This window comes from Balaenoptera acutorostrata, chromosome 9 (genome assembly GCF_949987535.1).
Source record: "Balaenoptera acutorostrata chromosome 9, mBalAcu1.1, whole genome shotgun sequence".
In the NCBI taxonomy this organism is placed as follows: Eukaryota; Metazoa; Chordata; class Mammalia; order Artiodactyla; family Balaenopteridae; genus Balaenoptera; species Balaenoptera acutorostrata.
This window is the reverse complement of record NC_080072.1, coordinates 51,797,105-51,819,790: the sequence shown is the minus strand read 5'-3', so window position 1 is coordinate 51,819,790 and position 22,686 is coordinate 51,797,105. Positions and strand designations below refer to the sequence as shown.

General features: G+C 44.3%; 1 protein-coding gene across 3 annotated transcripts in view; it reads right to left on the bottom strand.

The window, feature by feature from the left end:
- Window positions 1–382: 382 nt before the first annotated feature.
- Window positions 383–22,686, bottom strand: part of RNF121 (ring finger protein 121) — an 84,809-nt gene continuing 62,505 nt past the window's right edge. For all 3 annotated transcript variants that reach the window (XM_057552487.1, XM_057552489.1, XM_057552488.1), the window contains 5 exons: window positions 19,989–20,096; window positions 17,069–17,189; window positions 3,040–3,173; window positions 2,301–2,402; window positions 383–728 (listed from right to left, as the gene is read on the bottom strand). In XM_057552487.1, coding sequence (XP_057408470.1) covers window positions 608–728; window positions 2,301–2,402; window positions 3,040–3,173; window positions 17,069–17,189; window positions 19,989–20,096 — 586 coding nt within the window. In that variant the 3' untranslated portion in view covers window positions 383–607. The remainder of the gene's footprint in view (window positions 729–2,300; window positions 2,403–3,039; window positions 3,174–17,068; window positions 17,190–19,988; window positions 20,097–22,686) is intronic.

Sequence of the window (22,686 nt, the reverse complement as noted above, 5' to 3'; positions counted from 1 at the left end):
ACAAATCCCCGGTGAATTCCGAGGTCCTAGAGCTTCCCTTGCTGCAAAAGTTATGACAAGGTTCCACTTGTCTCCACCAGCCTACGGCCCCCAACAGGGAAGATGGAGTCAGACAACGCCCACCTGTGGCCTTAGCCAGGGAGGACGGAGGGCACCTCACCCCTCAGTGCTCATCAGTGGCACTGGCCGGAGCTCCCTGGCTCTTCCACACTGAGTGTACCAGGCTCAAGCCCCACATATGGAAGGAGGTGGGCTGGGGCTCTCAGCCAGAGAAGAGGTGGCTCCTTTACATCAAAAATGTTGTGGCTCTGCTCCTGCCCTGCTCAAGCAGGGAGGCTGAGGCCTGGAGGAATTGGGGCAATTCCTATGCTCCACAATAAAAAAGGTTTTTAAATATATTCATCAAAATAGTTTTCTTTTAAAAAGCCCCCCACTGCTGACAACCCCACCTGCTGGCTCTCCATCATATCCCTCCCCAGCCCGGACACAGCCGGAAGGGTCCTGAGTGGCCCGAGTGCCCCTTTGAGTCTTTCCCACCCAGGAGGTCTTGGAGGGCAGGGAGGAGAGTGCCCTGAGGTCCATGGTGGGTGGATGCTCTTCTTCCTGACTATTCCAGGCCCAGGATATAGTTGATGCCTTGCACCAGGCCAATGATGACAGGCTGCCAGGCTACCAAGTATCGAAGCCAGTCCAGCAGTTGCCCGTACATGACATGAGGCCTCTCCCAGCTGTCATGGCGTCAAAGAAAAGAGGTTACGTGTTCGAGTTGCTAAGGTTGGTCTAGGGGATGGGTGAGAGGGTCTGCCTACACTTTCCAGATGCTCCACAGAAATGGGCCTACAAAGAAAGGAAGCTGCTTTCTAGAAAGCCCCACCCAGCCCCTCTATGTTGGAATGCAGGGTTAAACCCAGAGAATGGGGGCAGGAGGGCAGAGGGGACCAGTGCAGAAGATCGGACAGATGCGGGAGAGGGTGGAGGGGTGAAACTAAGCTCTCCATGACCAACATGCAGACAGGGCTCCGCACAACCTTCTAAGATTGGACCGCCAGTATGCCCGAGACTGCTGTAGATTATGGGTGATGATGGCTTCAGGGAGGCGAGGAGTGGGATAAGGTAACCCAAAGGTTCTTGCAATGTCCAAAATGGGAGGTTTTCTAGGTCAAGGAAGGGATTGAGTCTCGGGACAGAGGCATGAGGGGGCAGAGCAAGAGGCTGGTCATAGGGGATAACCCCAGGCAAAGGCTCTAAGGCATCCCCACCCAAGGGCACTGAGCACCAGGCCCTACTGAGGCCAAGCGGCCCCTGGAGATAAGTCCCTTCCTTTCACTTGACAGCTAGCTGCCGGGCAAGACATGGAGAGGGAGCCTGGGAAACCAGCTCCGGGAAAGCACAGGTTGGACCTCATGAGACTATGGGGAATCCCTCTGAAGGCATCAGAAAGCACAGCCGGGCCCAGTCCTGAGAACTAAGGGAAGCCCCAACCCTCAGCTTGACCATGGAGTTACTAAACTGTTCCTGAACTAGACCCTGGAAGAACCAAGCAAGGAACCTTAAAGGGGAACACAGTGGCCCCGCACGGCCCAGCTAGTGTCCAGGGGACAGGGAACCCTGGCGCAGAGAGGAAGGGCAGCTGGGAGAAGTCTCTGGATCCCAGGGGAAATGGGGGCGGTGGGTGGGGGTGGCCGAAGAAGTGGCTGGGCACTTTCTGACAGACAGGCTGCGGGGAGGAAGCGGGGGCTGAAGGCAAAGTGGGGAGGGCTGGTCAGGTAGGGAGGGGCAGCTCAGAGGAGCACAGGTCCTGTGTTCAGGTGGATGGGGACAGGGGCCCCTGCCATCCCTGTACCTTGCAGGCCCTGCACAGGCACAGAGCTGGTCTCCAGCCCTGCCTGTCACAGGTAAGGCACTACCCATTAGCTATATCACCTTGAACAAATTATTCAATCTTTAAACGGTTTCACTGGTAAAATGAGGATAATATTACCCAGGTCATAAAGCTCTAGAGAATCAAGTGAGCTAATACAAGTAAAGCACTTAGCACAGTGCCAGGCACATAGTAAGCAAGCAGTAAATGGTAGCTGCTATCACCACCGATTTACCCTTGAGGAATCCTGAACCAAGAGGAGAAGCTGAGCTGCTGGTCCTGCCCCACATCCCACCCACTTCCCGAGACCACAAGCCGCATGGACTGGTGGGCAGCAGCCAGGCTGGGGGCAGGACAGAGGGCCCCAAGACCCACCCAACTGCAGGCCAGTACTTTCTTACCACTGCCCACTCCCAAAAAGAACCCAAACAAAGGATACGGGTTGCTGAACATCCTCTTGAGGTCTACCTTCTCTTTGCAGTAGGGACACGTCTGCTTCTTTCCTACAATGCACCAGCCGCGGATGCAGAACTCGTGGAATCTGAGCACCACTGGTCAAGGGAAACGGTGGGCGGCCAGGATGGCACTCCAGCCCCATGCCAGTCTTCAAGGTGCCCAGGCCCTAGCTCTGGAAGAAGGTTCAAATCCTGGCTTCACCTCTTATCAGTTGTATACTCTTGGGCAAGTCCCTTCTCTCTGACCCTGCTTCGTCATACGTGAAGTGAGGATAATGAACTCTGCCTTACAGGGCTGTTATGGGGCAAAACGGAGATAACACATGGCATTGAATGGGAGCTGAGTAAGGACATGGTAAACGTCACAAGTGCTATTCAGGCAGATTTGATTCTGAAACTGAGGGAGCCAGTTAGAGGATGTTCCTCCCCTGTGACTGACCCAGTCTCGGGGCAGCTAGTGCAGCTGCAGGCTCCTTTCTGATCCAGCCAGGCTACGTGTAAGAGTGGCTCCCGTCTGTGAGAAGGAGCAAAGGAGGCAGCCGTTTCTACTCCTGGGGGTCGGCTTCCCTAGCAGAGGACATCACCCAAATGTCTGCTTCTTGTGACTCCCCTACCCTCAAAGTTCTGGACAGCACGCCCAGGGTCATGACCACCCCCTTCCCTCCCTGACTGGAGTGTGCACGTGGCAAGAGAGACGTGGCCCAGGAGCTCCAGGCAGGATACACATGATTGCAAGACAGCCTATACGTGTTCTCGATGATGCCCTCTTCACTGACATCCACAAAGATCTGCTGCCCACACACGGCACACACACTGTCCGACAGGTGTTTGGTGGGCATGCCCGACTCACTGTAGAACTGGGAGAGAAGAGCAGGAGGAAAAGACAGAAAAGACGTGAGAATCAGCCAAAGTGGGAAGGTACCACAGAGGCCTTAGGTCTTCTATAGAGGAGGCGACATGGCAGGGTGAGTCCCAGAGCTAGAGAATATCTCATACACCAGATAGCCCTCATCTTTGCTGGGCAGATGGGGTGAAAGGAAGTCAGATCTGATAGGACCTGAATACTGGGAGGGTCGGCATCAGGGACAAGGAGAATGGGAAAAAGAAGGGCTCAGGGCTGGTGACTGGGAGCTACATCAGCGAAGCCACTCTGCAGCCAGATTATGGTTCCATCAGAGATGGGAAACATCTCTTCTCCAAGATTCAAAACAGTGAAACATCTGGTGCAATGCTGGTTTGGTGACAAGGGCATTCTCAGACACTTGTGGCAGCAGCAAAAGAGGTTCAACCCTTCTGGACAGCATTTGGCATGATGTCTCTAACTGTCACACAATTTAACCCATTAATTTCACCTTAAGGAATTTAAAGAAGGAGTAAAAATATCAAAAAAGCTTCATGCAGGGCTTCCCTGGTGGCGCAGTGGTTGAGAATCTGCCTGCCAATGCAGGGGACACGGGTTCGAGCCCTGGTCTGGGAAGATCCCACATGCCGCGGAGCAACTAGGCCCGTGAGCCACAATTACTGAGCCTGCGCATCTGGAGCCTGTGCTCCGCAACAAGAGAGACCGCGATAATGAGAGGCCCGCGCACCGCGATGAAGAGTGGCCCCCACTTGCCGCAACTAGAGAAAGCCCTCGTACAAAAACGAAGACCCAACACAGCCATAAATAAAAATAAATAAATAAATAAATAAATAAACCCAAAGTTAAAAAAAAAAAAAGCTTCATGCATACAGACACTCATTTAAGTGTTATTTATAATTAAAGAAGCAAAGAGTTTGGCAATCCCTCAAAAAGTTAAATGTGGAATTACCATATGACACAGCAATTCCATTCTTAGGTACATACTCCTAAAGAATAAAAACAGAGACTAACCACACACTTGTATACCAATGCTCATAGCAGCATTATTCACAAATAGCCAAAAGGTGTAAACAACCCAAGTGTCCGGAAACAGAAGCATGGATAAACAAAATGGGGTCTATCCCTCCAATGAAATGTTATTCAGTCATAAGAGTAATGAAGTTCTGATACATGCTACAACGTGCAGGCACCTTGGAAATATTACACTAAGTAAAATAAGTCAGACACAAAAGGATAAACATTGTATGTGATTCCATTTATATAAAATATCTACAATAGGCAAATTCATAGACAGAAAATAGATTAGAGGTAACCAGCGGTGGGAGGAGGAAATGGGGAGTTACTGCTTAATGGGCACAGTTTCTGTTTGGAGTGATGAAAAATTTTGGAAGTAGACAGTACACTTAAGGATGGCTAAAATGGTGAATTTTACATTACATATATTTTATTTAAAAAATAGTAAAAAAACAAAAACAAAAACAAGCAAAGAAATGGAAATAACCATAAATGACCAACAATAGAAGAATGCCTCAATAAATTATACTCAAGGGACTAGAGAGGTGGTGGGTCAACTGAAGCTTGAGATATAACACTGAGTGTCGAAAGCAGGGTACAAAATTGGAGGCACAGTATTATTGGTACATATATATGTAAAGACAATCCAAACCTATCAAAAGATCAGAAGGAAATGTATGAGAATATTCACACCAGTGATGTCTTGGTAGTAGGATTATATGTGATTTTTTTTTCTTTTGCTTATTTTTCTGTACTCAAATTTTCCTTAATGAACATATATTACAGGCAAACCTCAGAGATATTGAGGGCTCGGTTCCAGAACACCACAACAAAGCAAGTCACGTAGATTTTTTTGGTTTCCCAGTGTATTTAAACGTTATGTTTATACTTACTGTAGTCTATTAAGTGTGCAACAGCATTATGTCTAAAAAACCAATTACAATAATAACATCAAAGATCACAGGTCATCATACAAATATAATAATAATGAAAAAGTTCAAAATATTGTAAGAATCACCACAATGTGACACAGAGACACAAAGTGAGCAAATGCTGTTGGAAAATGGTGCTGATAGACTTGCTTGATGCAGGGCTGTCACAAACCCTCAATTTGTAAACAAAACAAAACAAACACAATTATCTGCGAAGCGCAATAAAGGAAAGCACAATAAAACGAGGTATGCCCATACTTTAAAAGATTATGTATTACCATGGTTAATCACAATGGATAACCAATTCCATGCTCCAAAAAGAAATTCCAAATTTTGCATACTTTCCTTGTGGTTTATTGTTAAATAGCTACAGAGCATTTCCCCTTCACCCCAAGGAGAAAAGACTTGAATTTTATTTGTTGAAATAGTCTAAGACCTATTGTGTTTTTTTCTTTGCACTGTCCTAAAAATTATGGTAAAACACACATAACACAGAATATACCATCTTAACTATTTTAAAATATACAGTTCGGTAATGTTAATAAGTATATTCACATTGCTGTGCAGCTAATCTCCAGAACTTTCACATCTTGCAAAACTGTAAAATGAATTTTTAGAAAGGAGTCTGCATTTATTATTACAATTTTATCTGTACCTATAAGGGAAGTAGATTATACTTAGCCTTTCTGTATTTTCTTAACTTGAGTTTGCTCTGTTTTTTATTTCCAAGCAACTGTCTTCTGAAAAAGCCACAGCCCTGAAGCTGGGTGAGGGATAGCAGTGGAGGAGGGGTGGGCATACAGGTGCTGGGATAGGGAGTAGGGAGGACGGTGACAGCCAGATCAGACACAGCTACACCTGCCAGAACCTCTGCTCAACATGGGGGCATCTCTGACTCCAAGCTGCCCTTCTCCAAGAGAGAAATGGCCTCTCTTGACTCCCAAGAGTCCTCAAGTGTAGAAGGTAGAGCCACACCACCCCAAGAATCCATGAATAGAGAGCTTCCTGCCTTCACCCCCACCTCACCGTCTTACAAAACTGTCTGAAGTGGCTCAAGGTGAGCTCGTTACTATCACAGAACACCAGAGCAGCACCGTCCCTGGGGAAACCAAAGCCCAGAAAGGAAAGAAACTAGCTGTGACGAGAACCCAGCCCCTCTGACTCCTAACCCAAGTTCTACCCAAGATGTCCATTAACATCTGCTGAACGCTGCAGAAAGATCAGCTACTTAGCTCACTGAGGGCCAGTAACTCAAAAGGTTCTGATATGTTTATCGAGAGTGCAAAAGGATAAGCAAGAGTTAGGGCAGAGCCAAACCTGTGGGAGCCCACTAACTGCAACTCTCCAAAGCTGGAATCTGAATGTAAGTGTTGAGGGGACCTCTGAGAAACACTTCTCCAGTGCTCAAGAGGCTTATGGCTCTGAAATATGTCTGGCTTAGAATTTCTAGGCACATCAACTGAACAGAGAGAAAAGAGGCCAAGAAGTCTGGGTCCAGCTCTGGCACTGAGTCCCTGCACAATCATGCAGCACAGGAACATGGCCACTCACTCTGGCCCACAGCGTTGGCAGTGAAATAAGTGGGAACGCCTCAACTCAGGGGATGGGTGAGAGTTCTGAGGAAGAGCTTTACCTCAAATCATCCCTGAGTTCTGCCCCAAGACACTGGGGCAAGGGATACAGGTGCAAGAGAACTTGGATGAGGTAATGAGAGTAGGAGGGACGCCCAGGAAAATGTCTATTAGGCCCCTAGCTTCTGGAGTTCTCCCCGCAAGCTAATGTGGCAACAGCCTGGCAGGGTCAAATCCCACAAAGTTTCAACAAAGTTATCAGGTAAACCTGTCAAGTCAGGAAGGGCCCAGCAACCCCACAGAGACTGTATCAGGAGGCACTGAGGCTGAGTAGGGTAAAGTACAGGGAGGCAGATTTCAGTTTAACCTCAAGATGCCTCAGTGTGGAAAGGGCTCAAGGGGCCACATAATTTGTCAGGATTAGACACACTGCATTTCCATCCTCTGTCACTTACTATCTTGATGACCTTGAGCAAGCCACCCAAACTCTTCTTTCCTTCCATCAGAATATATTGGGCACCTACTAAGTACCAGCCACTGGACTGGGTCCTTGGGCTAGAATGCTAGAAAAACACAGACTTGGCCTCTGTCCTCATGAAACCTACAGCTAGGGGAGACTGACATTAAAAAAAATAAGTATTTGAGGAAAAAGAGGAAAAAGAACAAAGCAGGAATCATAACCCTCTCAGACTTCAGACAATACTACAAAGCTACATAATCAAAACAGTGTGGTACTAGCACAAAAACAGACATACAGATTAGTGAAACAGAATAGAGAGCCCAGAAAAAACCCACATACCTATGGTCAATTAATCTTCGACAAAGGAGGCAATAATATAAAATGGGAAAAAGTCAATCTCTTCAGCAATTGGTGCTGGGAAAGTTGGACAGCTGCATGTAAATCAATGAAGTTAGAACACTCCCTCACACCATGCACAAAAATAAACTCAAAATGGCTTAAAGACTTAAACATAAGATATGACACCATAAAACTCCTAGAAGAGATCATAGGCAAAATATTCTCTGACATAAATCATACCAATGTTTTTCTTAGGTCAGTCTCCCAAGGCAATAGAAATAAAAACAAAAATAAACAAATGCAACCTAATCAAACTTACGAGCTTTTGCACAGCAAAGGAAACCATTTAAAAAAACCCAAAAAGACAACCTACAGAATGGGAGAAAATATTTGCAAACAATGCAACCGACAAGGGCTTGATTTCCAAAAAATACAAACAGCTTGTACAACTCAACAACAAAAAAACAAACAACCCAATGGAAAAATGGGCAGAAGACCTAAATAGACATTTCTCCAAAGAAGACATACAGATCAGGACTTCCTTGGTGGCACAGTGGTTAAGAATCCGCTTGCCAATGCAGGGGACACAGGTTCGATCCCTGATCCGGGAGGATCCTACATGCCACGGAGCAACTAAGCCCATGCTCCACAACTACTGAGCCCATGTGCCACAACTACTGAAGCCTGTGCTCCACAACAAGAGGAGCCACCGCAATGAGAAACCCACGCACCGCAACGAAGAGTAGTCACCGCTCGCTGCAACTAGGGAAAGCCCACGTGCAGCAACAAAGACCCAACGCAGCCAAAAATAAATAAATAAAATAAATAAATTTATTTAAAAAAAAAGATATACAGATGGCCAATAGGTACATGAAAAGGTGCTCAACATTGTTAATTCTTAGAGAAATGCAAATCAAAAATACAATGAGGTGGGCTTCCCTGGTGGTGCAGTGGTTAAGAATCTGCCTGCCAATGCAGGGGACATGGCTTTGAGCCCTGGTCCAGGAAGATCCCACATGCCACGGAACAACTAAACCCGTGCGCCACAACTACTGAAGCCTGTGTGCCCTAGAGCCCGTGCTCCGCAACAAGAGAAGCCACCGCAATGAGAAGCCTGCACACCACAACGAAGAGTAGCCACCGCTCGCCACAACTAGGGAAAGCCCACGTGCAGCAACAAAGACCCAGAGCAGCCAAAAATAAATAAACAAATTAATTTAAAAAAAAAAGAAACATCTCCAGTGCCTCTTCCTGTGTGATTCTTCTTTATAAAAAAAACAAAAAACAAAACAAAACAAACAAAAACTACAATGAGGTACCACCTCACATTGGTCAGAATGGTCATCATCAAAAAATCTACAAACAATAAGTGCTGGTGTGGAGAAAAGGGAACCCTCTTCCACTGTTGTGGGAATGTAAATTGGTGCAGCCACTATGGAAAACAGTATGGAGGTTCCTCAAAAAACTAAAATTAGAGTTGTCACATGATCCAGCAATCCCACTCCTGGGCATATATCCAGACAAAACTATAATTCGAAAAGATACATGCACCCCTTATGTCCACAGCAGCACTATTTACAACAGCCAAGACATGGAAACAACCTAAATGTCCATCAACCGATGAATGGACAAAGAAGATGTGGTACATACATATACAATGGACTATTACTCGGCCATCAAAAAGAATGAAATAATGCCATTTGCAGCAACATGGATGGATCTAGAGATTATCATACTAAGCAAAATAAGTCAGAAAGAGAAAGACAAACACCACGTGGTATCACTTATATGTGGAATCTAAAATACAATACAAATCAATGTATCTATGAAACAAAAACAGACTCACTCACAGGTATAGAGAACAAACTTGTGGTTGCCAAGGGGTAGGGGGGATAGGGGAAGGAAGGAACGGGAGTTTGGGATTAGAAGAGGCAAAATATTATATATAGGATGGATAAAAAACAAGGATAAACAACAAGGTCCTACGTATAGCACGGGGAACTATATTCAATTTCCTGTGACAAACCACAGTGGAAAAGAATATGAAAAAACTGAGTCACTTTGCTGTACAGAAGAAATTAACACAACATTGTAAGTCAACTATACTTCAAAAAAATTTTTTTAATTTATATAAAATGAGAACTAATTATTTAAAAGGCTAAAATAAGAATTATTTAAAAGGCATTAAAAGGGCTATCAAAGAACACTGCAATGAAGGGGTTTCCTAACTAAACCTAGGTCATCTGAGGAGGCTTCCTCAAGGGAGTGGCATTTTAGGCTGAGAGGTAAAGGACAGGTGGGAGTTAGTAAGATGAAGAGAGGCAGAAGTGACAAGAGGAGGCCCTGGGGCAGGAAGGACCTGGTGCACTTGAGAAACTGAAAGGAACCTAATACTCTTATGGCTGCATGGAGGATCTTGGACTTGAAATGAGAAGTCATCTAAAGGCTTTATTTAAGTATGGAGTAACATGATCAGACTCATATTTTAAAAGAGCACTCTGTCTTCTGTGTGAAAAATGGATTGGAGATGAGGCCAAAATGGATTCAGAGAGACCAGCTAAGAGACAGTTACAATTCTTTAAATGCTGTATGGGGGTCCGAGCTAAGGTGATGTCTTGGGCTAATTTGATGGCAGTAAAAATTGAGAGAAGTGGACAGACTGTTGATACCAAAGAGACAGCTGAATAGTAAAGGTCTGGAGTTCAGAAGAGAGTTTTGGATTTGAGATCTGGAAGCCGTGGAAGAAGAAAAGGGAAATACCTAGGCGAAGAGCAGAGATGGTTTAGCCTTGAGCTCAGAGGAACAATAACATTTAAGGGGATGGAAAGTTAGCAGAGGAGACAGAAAATACCAGAGAGACAGAAAGAAAACCAGGACAGTGTAATGTCACAAAATCCAAGGGGGGAAAACCTTTTTAAGAAGGAAGCAGTGCTGAGTCAACTGTGCTGATGACTGCTGAGATCAGAATCAATCCACCAGAATGAGTGACACAGAGTCACCGGTGACCTGAGTAAGAGTCACTTCAGAAGAAGGGCATGAGCCGAGGCCAGTTAGAATGGGCCAAGGATAAGTGAAAGGTGATAAAAAAGGAAACAGGAACTTTCTACAACTTTAGCTGTGAGTGACAGGAAATGGCTCAGTAGCTAGAAGTGAAAGTGGGTCAAAAAAAGGGTATTTTTGAAAAAGAACACTTAAAAGGTTAATGGGAAGAGCCCAGTAGAGGGAGAAGGTGAAGTCATGGGTGAGAAAGGAAGTCAACAGCATATCGGGTCCCTGAGCAGGCAGGAGGTGTGGAATCCAGAGCACAGGGAGGGCTGGCCTCTGATGGGAGAAAGAACACTTATTCCACTGTTACTGGAGGGAAGGAGAAGATGGGTGCAAACAGGAGTAGATCTGTAGATACGGTGTCAGGAATTGTGGGGATTCCTGTTTGGTTTCTAGTTGCTCAGGAGGCGAGGTCATCTGCTGAGAATGAAGCGACAGAAGGAAGGGGTGTGAGAGGTTTGAGAGTGGAGAAGGTTTGAAACAGGTTACTCAAAGTGGGAGAGTAATAAGCTCTTCAGATGAACAGAGTCAGATTTCTCCTTTGTAGGACAGGAACACTACCCCCGGCCTCACATGGTATTAGGAAGACACACTGAGAAAACACACAAAACCCCAGCACAGGAGCTTGCATGTAGTAGGTGCTCAGGATGTGTGAGTTCTAATCCACACCACTGACCATCACAGGAAATGTGTGCCATGAAAGCCTAGTGGGCTCTTCTGGGCCACCCCCTTGACTAGTAAGGAGACTAATGCCCAAGGAGGAAAGCCTCACTTGAGGCCAGAGAGAGCTGGTGGCAGGGCTGAGCTGGCTCCCAGTCAGTTCAAGTAGATGATTTCAGAAATACCTGTTGAAAAACTGAATAAAATACCCATTTCCAGGATTATAGTGGAGGAGATTCCATATCACAGAGTGGTCTAAGATGGCTTCAGACAATAGATGGTGTTAAGAGAGAACTGGCAATTACTAATGGTTGATGATTTGTCTATGTCTTGCTTTGTGTGTTGAGTATGATGAAGATACAAAGACAAATTCTACAAGGACCCTGTGCTCCAGGTGATTACAGACATAAAATACGTGGTCGTACAGCACAGCAGGACTGTATAGTAGGTACTTAATAAATGGTAGCTATCATCATCATCATCATCATCATCATCATCATCATCATCATCATCATGTGAGTGTTTGCCATGGGCCAGGCTATTCTGCAAAGTGCTTGACATTAACCCATTTGTTCCTTACCACAATTCTATAAGGCTGGCAATATTATTACAGCTAAGAAAACAAGATCAGAGTGGTAAAGCAACTTGCTCAAGAGTATACAGATAATTAGAAGTGGAGGAGAATTTGAAACCAGGTCTGTCTGATTCTAACCTCCTGGATCTTTCTACTACTTCAAGTCAGATGAATGAGGAGATAGTCCTGTCCTCACATTATCTGGGGCTGCTGAGGATCCAGGAAGCAGTAAATCTGGGGCACAGCAATTTGCTCAGGAGATAGAAATGTGAGGCAGGACACCTGGCCCAATGCAACACAAACAATGTGTTACCACCCTGCCTGCCCAATCACTCTCGCAGAGGAGGAAGCCCCAGAAATAAGCTTATTTCACAATCCCCCACTCCACCACCTCTACCCCACCCAACCCCACCCCAACATGACTTTTGGGTGTGAATGGAAACTAGACTGACTGGCTGTCACAAGCTTATGACCTCAGAGTAACCAGCTGGAAAACACACACACCATCCGTGATTCCCTTGAATCGACCTGACTCAACAAAACAGTTACAAATTTCTCCAAGTGAGGCAAAACAAACAGCTATTCTACTCTAAAAAGAGTAGTGCAGAATAGTCTAAAAGGAATTGAGAATGCTTGTTAATACAATTATAAAACATCATGGTTTTATTTCTAGGAATTGTGAAATTAATTAATTACAGATCTTTTTAGGTCAAACTACTCCCAGAGGTGGACCAAGAGATGAATCAGACCTAGTTCCTGACCTGGTAACAGCTCCAAAATCAACTTTGACTCTCTGGGATAGAAGCTGTGATCACAGAACATACAAAAGACTAGGAAAAATAACCAGGACTGAAAATGTGGTATATACACACAATGGAATATTATTTAGCCTTAAAAAGGAAGGAAATTCTGACACATGACACATAGGTAAACCCTGAAGACATTACGCTAAGTGAAATAAGCCAGTTACAAAAGACAAATACTGCATATGAGTCCACTTATATGAGGCATCTAGAGTGGTCAAATTCATAGAGACAGAAAGTAGAATGACTGTTGCCAGGGCTGGGAGAGCGGGGATTGGGGAATTATTGTTTAATGGGTATAAAGCTTCAGTTTTGCAAAATGAAGAGTTCTATGGATGGATGATGGTGACAGTTGAAGAACAATGTAAATGTATTAACGCTACTGAACTGTACACTTTAAAATGGTTAAGATGGTATGTTATGTGTATTTTACCACAAAAAAAAAAAAAAACAACTAGGGCTGCTACTGGAAGTGGGCTGTGGTGCTAGTAAGGGCTGCACTCAGTCACACTCTGTACATTGTAGATGGTTGATAAATAACTGTTGCTTTAATAAATAAATGAATGAGTTGGCCAATGAATGCGTGGAAAGCTGGAGTCTCCTGGCTTCCTCAAATTGCCATCCCCAAAGCACTGATCAGATTTTGGCTTCTAGGCCAGCAATATTCTTTAAATTCAGGTTGTTGTGGCTCAGGGGCCCAGGTGTTCCTGAGCAAACCAAGGCCCACTTGACCAAAGACATGGGCAGAAATAACAGAGTCTTGGATTTCTCAGGGTTGGAAAGCACTCCAAGGTAGTGCAATCTATCCCTTTATCCCATGTTGGAGTCTCTTCTCCCATATTCCTGCCTGGTCTAATCTCTTGGCATCCTGAGTCCTAGCAGAAGGCCTGTCACTAAGTCTCAGCAATATTTGCTAAGCGTATTAGAAAACAACAAATGCGTTAACTCCTGGTGACTCACCCAGTACTATCACAAGCCATCCTAGTCTTCCTATGACCCCCCAAGACGGGAACCTGGGGAAACTGCAAACTGCTTGTCTATAGTCAGGATCAGCAAGGTCACATTCTGTTGGACAGTTTTCAGAGTGACTCCTCTGAAAGAGACAGTTGGATAGAGTGGCTCCTCTGAAAAGGAAAGCCATTCTCAATGTCAATTACCTACGGAAGAGGTAGATCCTCATGTAAGATACCCTGTGGTATAGGGGAGGGGCAGCATTATTTTTGTCAGGAACACAGGCTCTAGGTCTAGGCCTCTGGAGGATTATAGTTGTCCAGATGTGGATTCTAGGTGGTGGGTGCTAAGATGACACCCAGTATACAGAGGTAGGCTGAGAGTTAGATGAAGCAGGTCTGAAAACCCTGGAAAGCAGGCAGCCTGATAACTCAGATCAACCTCATTCAAATACTCACAGTTTATTTTCCTGTTATTCATCCTCAACCCTTTAATAAAGTCCGATGTGACTGTTTGATTCTTACGTTCTGTGCTAAGAGGTACAGGGAGGTATGTGGGTTTATCCTTGGGACAGACTGTTACCATGGAGTGGTGGGGGTAACTAGTGAGATCCCATAAAAGGAAGGAGAGTATGAGGGGTCAGGAGCTGGTGTTTGAGGCACTCTTCACCCTAACGAGAAATTCTCCCACCAGGTCTCTTGGTGAAGCTGGAATTTATCATTATTAGGGAATTATCTTATAAGGGATTATCACTTATAATCACTGCAGCACCCAATAATTCTTCCCAAGAGCACAGAAAGTGGCCCAGCTCAAACTGCATCTTAGGGAGGCCAATTTAATAATTCTATCTCCCAGAGGAGAAGCTAACTTGTGGATCAATTCTGAGCTCAGTTCCATTTGGACAGAAAAGGGATTCTGTAGATTGGTTATTAGGGACCCACCTGAGGGAATAAAGGCTATGCTTAAACTGGCAGCTGATAATAACCTTGAGATAAAGTTGGCAACAACCTGGGAAAATCAGAGAATTGGTCCTGTAAAAATAGAATGAGAAGAAAAAGAAATCACTAGAGGGTAAAGGACAGGATTCTCTGAAAAGCTGGCTGTGCCAAAGAAGCAGTCTCAGAGAACAGCTGCTGTTGAAAGTGAAGTTAGTAATTAGACAATCTCTGCTGTTGAAAGTGATGTTAGTAATTAGACAATCTCTGCTGTTGAGAGCGAAGTTAGTAATTAGACAATCTAGGGTCTGGAAATCTCTTCGGGGAGTGAACTGGTTAAAGGAAGAGCTGAAGTCTACACAAATAGATGAGACAGTGAAATGTTGCTAAAACGTAAGACAGCTGTTCAGAAAAGAATCTAATAGGCTGTCTATAAAGTGACCCAATACACTTTGTTTTCAATTTGATCCATTACAGGAAAAATAAAAATAGTCCCAGGATACTGAGAAACAAAGTCCTAGACCTAAAACTGTACTTGATTAATGTTACCCAAGATAATAGCTGAGTCTTCTGCTTAACGTGAATTGCCCTAAGCCTACCAGCCCGTGGCACAAATGAGATCACAGTAGCAGTGACATACAAATTTGTACAGCCAATAGGCCCCCACCTGCAAAACTGCCTCAAACTCAGCAAGAGTCCCTGAGGTGCCTCATATGAAGTCAGTGCCAAGCTTTCTTGTACTTCTCAACTGGTCTCCACTGATATCTGCTGCCTAAAAGCTAGGACTGGTATCTGGACGCTCCAAGAGAACCTGCTTCCCTGATATTCTCCTAGGGTTTCTCTCCAACCTGCCAAACCTCTTGCTACCTCAGAAGTAGCAAGAACTTCTGAATGCCTTTCAGTCCCCACTCATCAGACAGAACCATGCTTATTTCAGCACAGAACTGGAGAAATGTCTATTAAACTTGGAAATATTCCTTCTTGTGGCGCGGTCTAATAGGATGATACTCAGATGGGAAGCACTTCTGTGTTGTTCACACAATTACAAAAAGAATGTATTACTTTTACGAACAGCAAAACAACAGACATTTTGAAAAAAAAGAAATAAGGATATTGAGTTGGGTTTCTTAGACTGGCTGTTACTTTACCTATATTTTAAGCTTGAAGAATCTCTGCATGGTCTCCACTTGGTCCTCTTGCAGCATTTCCTATCTCAGTGAAGGATCCAAGGAGTTGCTTGAGTTAGAAATGTCAGCTTTGATACCTACCTTTCTTTTTTATTTATTTATTTATTTATTTATTTATTTATTTATTTATTTATTTTTATTTTTTGGCTGTGTTGGGTCTTCGTTTCTGTGCAAGGGCTTTCTCTAGTTGTGGCAAGTGGGGGCCACTCTTCATCACGGTGCGCGGGCCTCTCACTATCACGGCCTCTGTTGTTGTGGAGCACGGGCTCCAAACGCGCAGGCTCCAAACGCGCAGGCTCAGTAGTTGTGGCTCACGGGCCTAGTTGCTCCGCGGCATGTGGGATCTTCCCAGACCAGGGCTCGAACCCGTGTCCCCTGCATTAGCAGGCAGATTCTCAACCACTGCGCCACCAGGGAAGCCCAATACCTACCTTTCTTTCCTTCATGTTTTTTCCTTCAGTCTCCAGAACCAATCTATATCCAAGTCCTGTCAACCTTACCTCCAAAATACCTCTCCAATAGTCCGTTTCTCTCACTTTTCACCATCTCTACCCTAATCCAAGCTACCTTCATCTTGCCCAGACTACTGCAATTGTCTCTTAAAGACTAAGTGGGTCACTCTGATCTGTGGACCCCTCTCCAATCTGTTCTCTACCCAAGCAGCCAGAATGATCTTTTCAAAGTGCAAATCTGATGATGTCATTTTCTATCTTAGCCCCCTAGTGTTTTTAGTATAAAAATCACAATCTTTCATTTGGCCTCTACGGCTTTTTCTAGCCTAGCCTTTGATTATTTCTCCAGACACTTCTACTATAATTCAGCCCTACAACCACATTAGCCTAGTTCCTTAAAATGCTCACCCTTTCTCCCACTACAGGCCTCTTACACATGCTATTTCCTCTACCTGGTATACATTTCACTTTTCACTTCATCTGGTTAACTCTACTCATTGTTCAGGTCAGCTCAATAGTTACATCTTCAGGGAAGCCATCTTTGAGCCCCAAGACTAGGTCAAATGCCACGACTATATTTGTTCATAGTATCACGAACCTCCCCTTCATAATATTTATTAAACTTATAATTTTAATAATATAATATCATAAAGTATCATATATAATTTATTTGTGTTTTTATTACTTTAATACCCATCTCTGTCACTAGACAGAGGCATTAAATAAGTATCTGTTGAGTGACTGTTAACTTCCTGAGGGGTAAAGTGATTCTTATAATGGCTTATAGTTAAAAATTCCAGGGTGCATCTAAGATCGGTTTTCCAAATTTTAAGGAAGGAATCTCCATACATACCACTCACATCCTGAAGGATTTTGTATGGCTTATCTCTTCCATCAAACAAGTGACGCTATCCTGAACTCTTTGGAGGTGGCAGGAGGCAGTATTAAAGAGCCCAAGTGAACTCACCCCTATGGTAGACGCCATGTAGTCTGCACACATTTCTGCAAAGTCCCGCTCAAGAACACCATAGTAGAGGCCATAGAAGAGGAGAGAAATGCCAAAGTCCATGGCGTCTTCTGGTTTGATCCTGTAAGGGAAGCAGCATGGCCTGTAAGGCCTGCCCTGAGATGCAACTGCTTTGGATTACTACTCTGGGACACATATGGCAGCATCTAAAGCTAGAAGCTTTAATAGCTGGAGCAAGTGTTGGCAAACTAAAACCAAATCCAGCCTGTTGCCTGTCTGTATATGACCTGTGGGCACCACCTGAACAGCCTAGGACTGGGAGCTGTGAAGACCAAGCCAGGGTATCCCTTTCTGCTCACCTCCCCACTCTGTTTCCAGTGCCTGCCTCCTCTGACTGATGACCATGCTTGCAGCTGCCTAGTTGGCACCTATACGTTGGGGACTCCACTACTGGCAACTGCTACACACTAAGCAGTGGAATTTTCAGTCCGGAAGTTAGCAACTCACTACTGAATTGCCTCACCTCCAGCCAGTTGCCCAAGTTGAAATGGCTGAGCCCTCCAAAAGGAGGGAAGGGCACAGCAGGATCTGGGTGTCACTGGAGCAGAGAGTGAAAATGATCCCAGGGGTCACCCGCCCCCATCAGGCCCCTCCTTCTGAGAACGTTTCATATGATGGCAAGTGGGCACAAAGTATGTCCACCATCTGAGACAGGCCACCCAGGCAAACAGGGTGGAGCAAGGGAGGAGTTTTCTCTCTTGTTATATAAGTACCTATACACCATCCTAGAGTTTGCCTTTTGTCCCACAAAGCCTAAAATATTTATTATTTGGCCCTTTACAAAAAAGTTTGCCAACCACAGCTTTAGAAAAGAAAGATAAAGTTAGTAAATATACACATACCAGTTACCATAAAATTTTAACTTGCATCTATACATATTCTGTATCATGTCATCAAAGTTAAATTTTGGTCCAAGTCTCCTTACTAAGGACAATAGACCTATAATATTAGGAAGTTTGTTTTAGTAATCCCAGGGACCAACAGTTTGCAATCTTGAGTCTTTAAATGTTTATTATAGAAAACTACCTTTGTTAAAACATTTGTACCAAGAACTGTACGTGTTCACTTAAAGTTGTAAATTACACGTAGCTTAGAAAGTTGAATTTGCCCACCAATCTTATAATATTTAACCTACTAACTAGACATCATGATCTTACACCAATTAACCTGATTAGTAGCATAAAATTGGTCAAGATTCTCAATTATGTTTCCCTCCTTATACAGTTTATCAAAGTAAAAAGAAACTATAACTCTAGAATAAATACATTTAAAACATAATGGAGAATCTTGGTTTTTACTTTTTTTAACCATACGGGTTAGGAAGATATCTGGAAGTACCCTGGTTTTCTTTGATGAGATGTGTTGACTCTGATAAATTCCTGTAAATATTTGTGGAGCCTGTTTATTCTTTCAGCCTGTACTACCCCTGGAAGAAAGAATTCCATGGGTGTCCTCTCACTATATAAAGCAGGACTTATTCCTTTCAGTTTCAGAGACTCCTGCCTACAGTATACTTGGTTTGGGGAAGAGGCCAGTGGTCATGAATTGAAATTTGAATCCTAAATCTCTAGCTTCAATGCACTGTCCCAGGCTTAAGATTCCTCACAATCCACAGCCTGCAGCTGTGGAAACCACATTTCTACCCTTTTCTGCCCTGCTTACTCACTGTACCCTCCAGTCCCAGAGTCCAGGATTACTTGGCTTCTGCCTTAACGGGAGGTGGAGGAAACCTGTATGCTGATACAGATATTTTGGAAAGCTTATGACAATATGAAGCAACAGCCAGAATCCCACTCCTGGTCATGTACCCTTAGGAAGCCACTCAGCAATGTTATCTGTGACAGCGCTGCACTGAAAAAACAACCTACGTGACCAACAATGGAGCAGGACTTAAAAGTCCACAGGTTAACTGTTTCCTGAGAAATCTCTTAAAGGTGGAATGTCAGCTGTGTCACAAAGCAGCAATGCTTATATGTTAAACCTGACCTGCGATTAGAACACTGCATCTGGACTGGGAGAGTTTTAAACCTGATGTGTTCCTTGGAGAAGTGGGGCTTCTGGGCCTGGCTGGCTCCCACACTCATCTGTGTGGTCTCATTCCCTCATATCTCAGCCCTGGGACTATTGTGAGGACTCCTGCAGACGCTGACCTATTTCCTGTTTTGTATCTTTCTAGGTGGATCTGTTGCCAGGTGTGGCCAGCTGTGTCCCATGAGCTCAACTGTCTAGTCTGGGGTCAGCAAACTTTTTCTGTAAAGGTCCAGATTGTAAGTATTTTAGGTTTTGTGGCCCATATAGTCGCTGCCACAATTATCCAACTCTGCTGTTTTACTGCAAAAACAGCCATAGACAATGCGTAAACAAATGAATATGAGTGTTCCAGTAAAATATTTTTATTTTATAAAAACAGAAGGTAGGCCAACTTGGCCCACAGGATGTAGTTTGCCAACTCCTACTCTCCTTGAACATAAGACCACTCAGGTAGAGTGGATGTTACAGTAAACAATACACACATGGAAAAGGAAAATGGTTCTGTTGGGGTGATGGAGTTATGAGTAACTGGCTATAATCATTATTATGCTTACTTTTGTTATTATACTTTTCCACTAAAATATAAATTCTTGGAAAGTACAACCAATGATTTGAGACTCTAACTCTGTATCATCCAGACATTCCTTTCTCTTTGCCAGCACAAATCATGGAAGGCCCACCCATCCTCCTATCCTCCAAAGCCCAAGTCTCCTATCCTAGGCACCACGTTCCCCTTGTTCATACTCAGGACCTGTCCCAGGAACAAAGGTACATCTCACCAGTCCCTCCTCCCCAAACACTAGCAAAAACAAAAGCAAAGGGTACTCACTTGAATAACAAGTTAAGACCAAAGAGGGTAAACATGACAGCCATGTAGCCAATGATGCCAGTGGCATAGCTGATTTTATAGATCAGCAGGAACCACTTATAAACCAACCTGGAGAAAGGAGAAAAAATTAGTACAGCTGACACAGAAACACTGGCCTAAGAGCCTCTGGACCACCAGAATCCCTTACTCTCACATCAATGGGGACATCAGGCTCTTTGCTTAGGACTTTTACTGAGCAAGGCTGGTCACTCCCTCAATTGCAGAAACACCTCCACATACCAGGGAGCTAGTGCTTTGTATTTTCCTGGTCTCAGACCAAGGGAAGAAAAGAGAAGTTTCAACCTCAAACAAAGAAAGTACACAGCTGACCTCAGACGAGTATGTCATCTCAAATTCAGGTTAGTTGGATGAGGAAGTGAAAATTAGTAACTATAGCTATGCTCAGAAGGAAACAGGTATTCTTATCAGGAAAGAGGATTCAAGGGAAGATGAATAAGAGGTAGAATTAGCTACAGGCTTTTGTAACTGCGCATGGTTAATGTGAATACTGCTTCACTCCTACCCATAGGCTAATAACAAAATGAATTATATCTAATGAGTTTGTTTCTGAATTTATTTTTTTTCCTGGAGGAGAAGGGATAAGGAAGGAGGCACTCAACGAATACCCTTGAATTGGATGTGTGTGCGTGATGGGGGTGGGGTGCAGTAGAATGGGGCTGTGTGATGCTCCTGAAGGAGGAGCCATGCTCCCTAGGATCCAATGAAAAGCAGTGTGGAATCTGGTTGATTGACTGCAACTAGGATCAGAGAGGTAAGATAGTTCCCAGAATGTACCAGAGCCTTTTAAATGCTATGGAAGTAGGTCCCTGATATCAGGGGCCACTGTTCTACCTGTGAGGAGAGCTAAGGAGTAACTTAGCAATCTGCCTGGCTCCTGAGAGCTGAGTAGGTTACTGCCAACCCTGCTGGGCCTCAGGGAGAATGCTCAAGGTCCCTGCCTGGGCCTCCCTGCTGTGGCTAAACCAGGGGCAATGGCTTCTCAGGCTGGCGGAGGGACCCAAACACCTTGCAGTGTCTGCCCTCAAAGACCACAGACAGCTCCATTATCCAGGGTTTGTACTGATCAGATGGGACTGAGACACAGTGGAAAGGATGTGGCATTTTAGGTTGAACCTGGATTAAGTGAGGTTTAGTAGCTGGGTAACCCCAGGTAAGTCATATCAACCTGAGACAAGTTTACTTATTTCTAAAACAGGAACCCCCTGCTACCTTTCTCACTGGATTCTACACAGTGTATATAATTTCCTGGTGTATATAATATATGCTCAATAAATGCTGCATGAATAAATGTGGGTGTTTATGAAAGTACTTTGAAATTGTAAAGCACTATCGAATGCTAGTTGTTACCGTTATCAAAAACCTCCCATGTTATAGACACATTTTCAGTCATTTTAGCTAGATGTTGAAAATGTTACTTGATGACTCTTAACATGCTTTATTACAATTTTTCTTCATATTACCCTGTATGAGGTAGCAATTATTATCAGAGGTAACAACTATTATCACATTTTTAGGGATAAAGAATTCAACGCTGAGAAATGTGCAGTCATAGGGGTCATATAATTAACAACTGGCAGGGCTGGGGTTTCCAATCCATATCCATCTGGCTCCAGAGCCTGTATATTCTATACTGGCTTTTAACGTAAACTACCACAGCCAGAGAGGGGCTTCTGGATCACTGACCTCACCTTGCAGATAAATTTTACTTTGTAGAATTAAACTCAGAAGGCCAAAGAAAGGCTTGTAGTAAAGTGGAACATAAGAGGCGTGGGAAAAAGAGCAAGTTGCAACTTGGAAAACTTTGGATCGGATCGGATAGTCACAACTCTTGAGGCTGGCCGGTTCTTCTCTTAGGCTCTCCTGAACCTGTACACACGTGTCTCACAGTACTTACCAACTGCACTAAAACAGCTGCTTTCTTGCCCATTTCCTCCATTAAACCAAGTACTCCTTGAGGGCAGGGACCATGTCTCTTCCAGCTCTGTATCCCCAGTGCTCAGCACAGGGCCTGACACATAGCACGTACTTGTTGAATGAATGAATGAAAAAATGAGAAAATCTCTTTTTTTTCCTGTCAAGTATAGATATTAAATGACCTCTCAAGCTGGTTGGGAGGATCAAATGAGAAATGCATTTGGAAATACAAAGAATTATACAGGGGACTTCCCTGGTGGCGCAGTGGTTAAGCATCTGCCTGCCAATGCAGGGGACATGCGTTTCAGCCCTGGTCCGGGAAGATCCCACATGCCGCTGAGCAACTAAGCCCGTGCGTCACAACTACTGAGCTTGCGCCTTAGAGCCCGCGCGCCACAACTACTGAAGCCCGCGTGCCTAGAGCCCGTGCTCTGCAACAAGAGAAGCCAACGCAATGAGAAGCCTGTGCACCGCAACGAAGAGTAGCCCCCGCTCGCTGCAACCAGAGAAAGCCTGCGTGCAGCAGCGAAGACCCAATGCAGCCAAAAATAAATAAATAAATTAATTAATTAATTAAAAAAGAAAAAAGATGTATACAGGCAGGGGCTGCTTTGTGACCAAAGAAGGAAGTATTGTTTGCTGGAAAATTGTAAATTTGCTGAGATTCATTCATTCAACAAAAATTCAGAGAATAGGCTACTATGTGCCAGATCCTGTGGTAGGG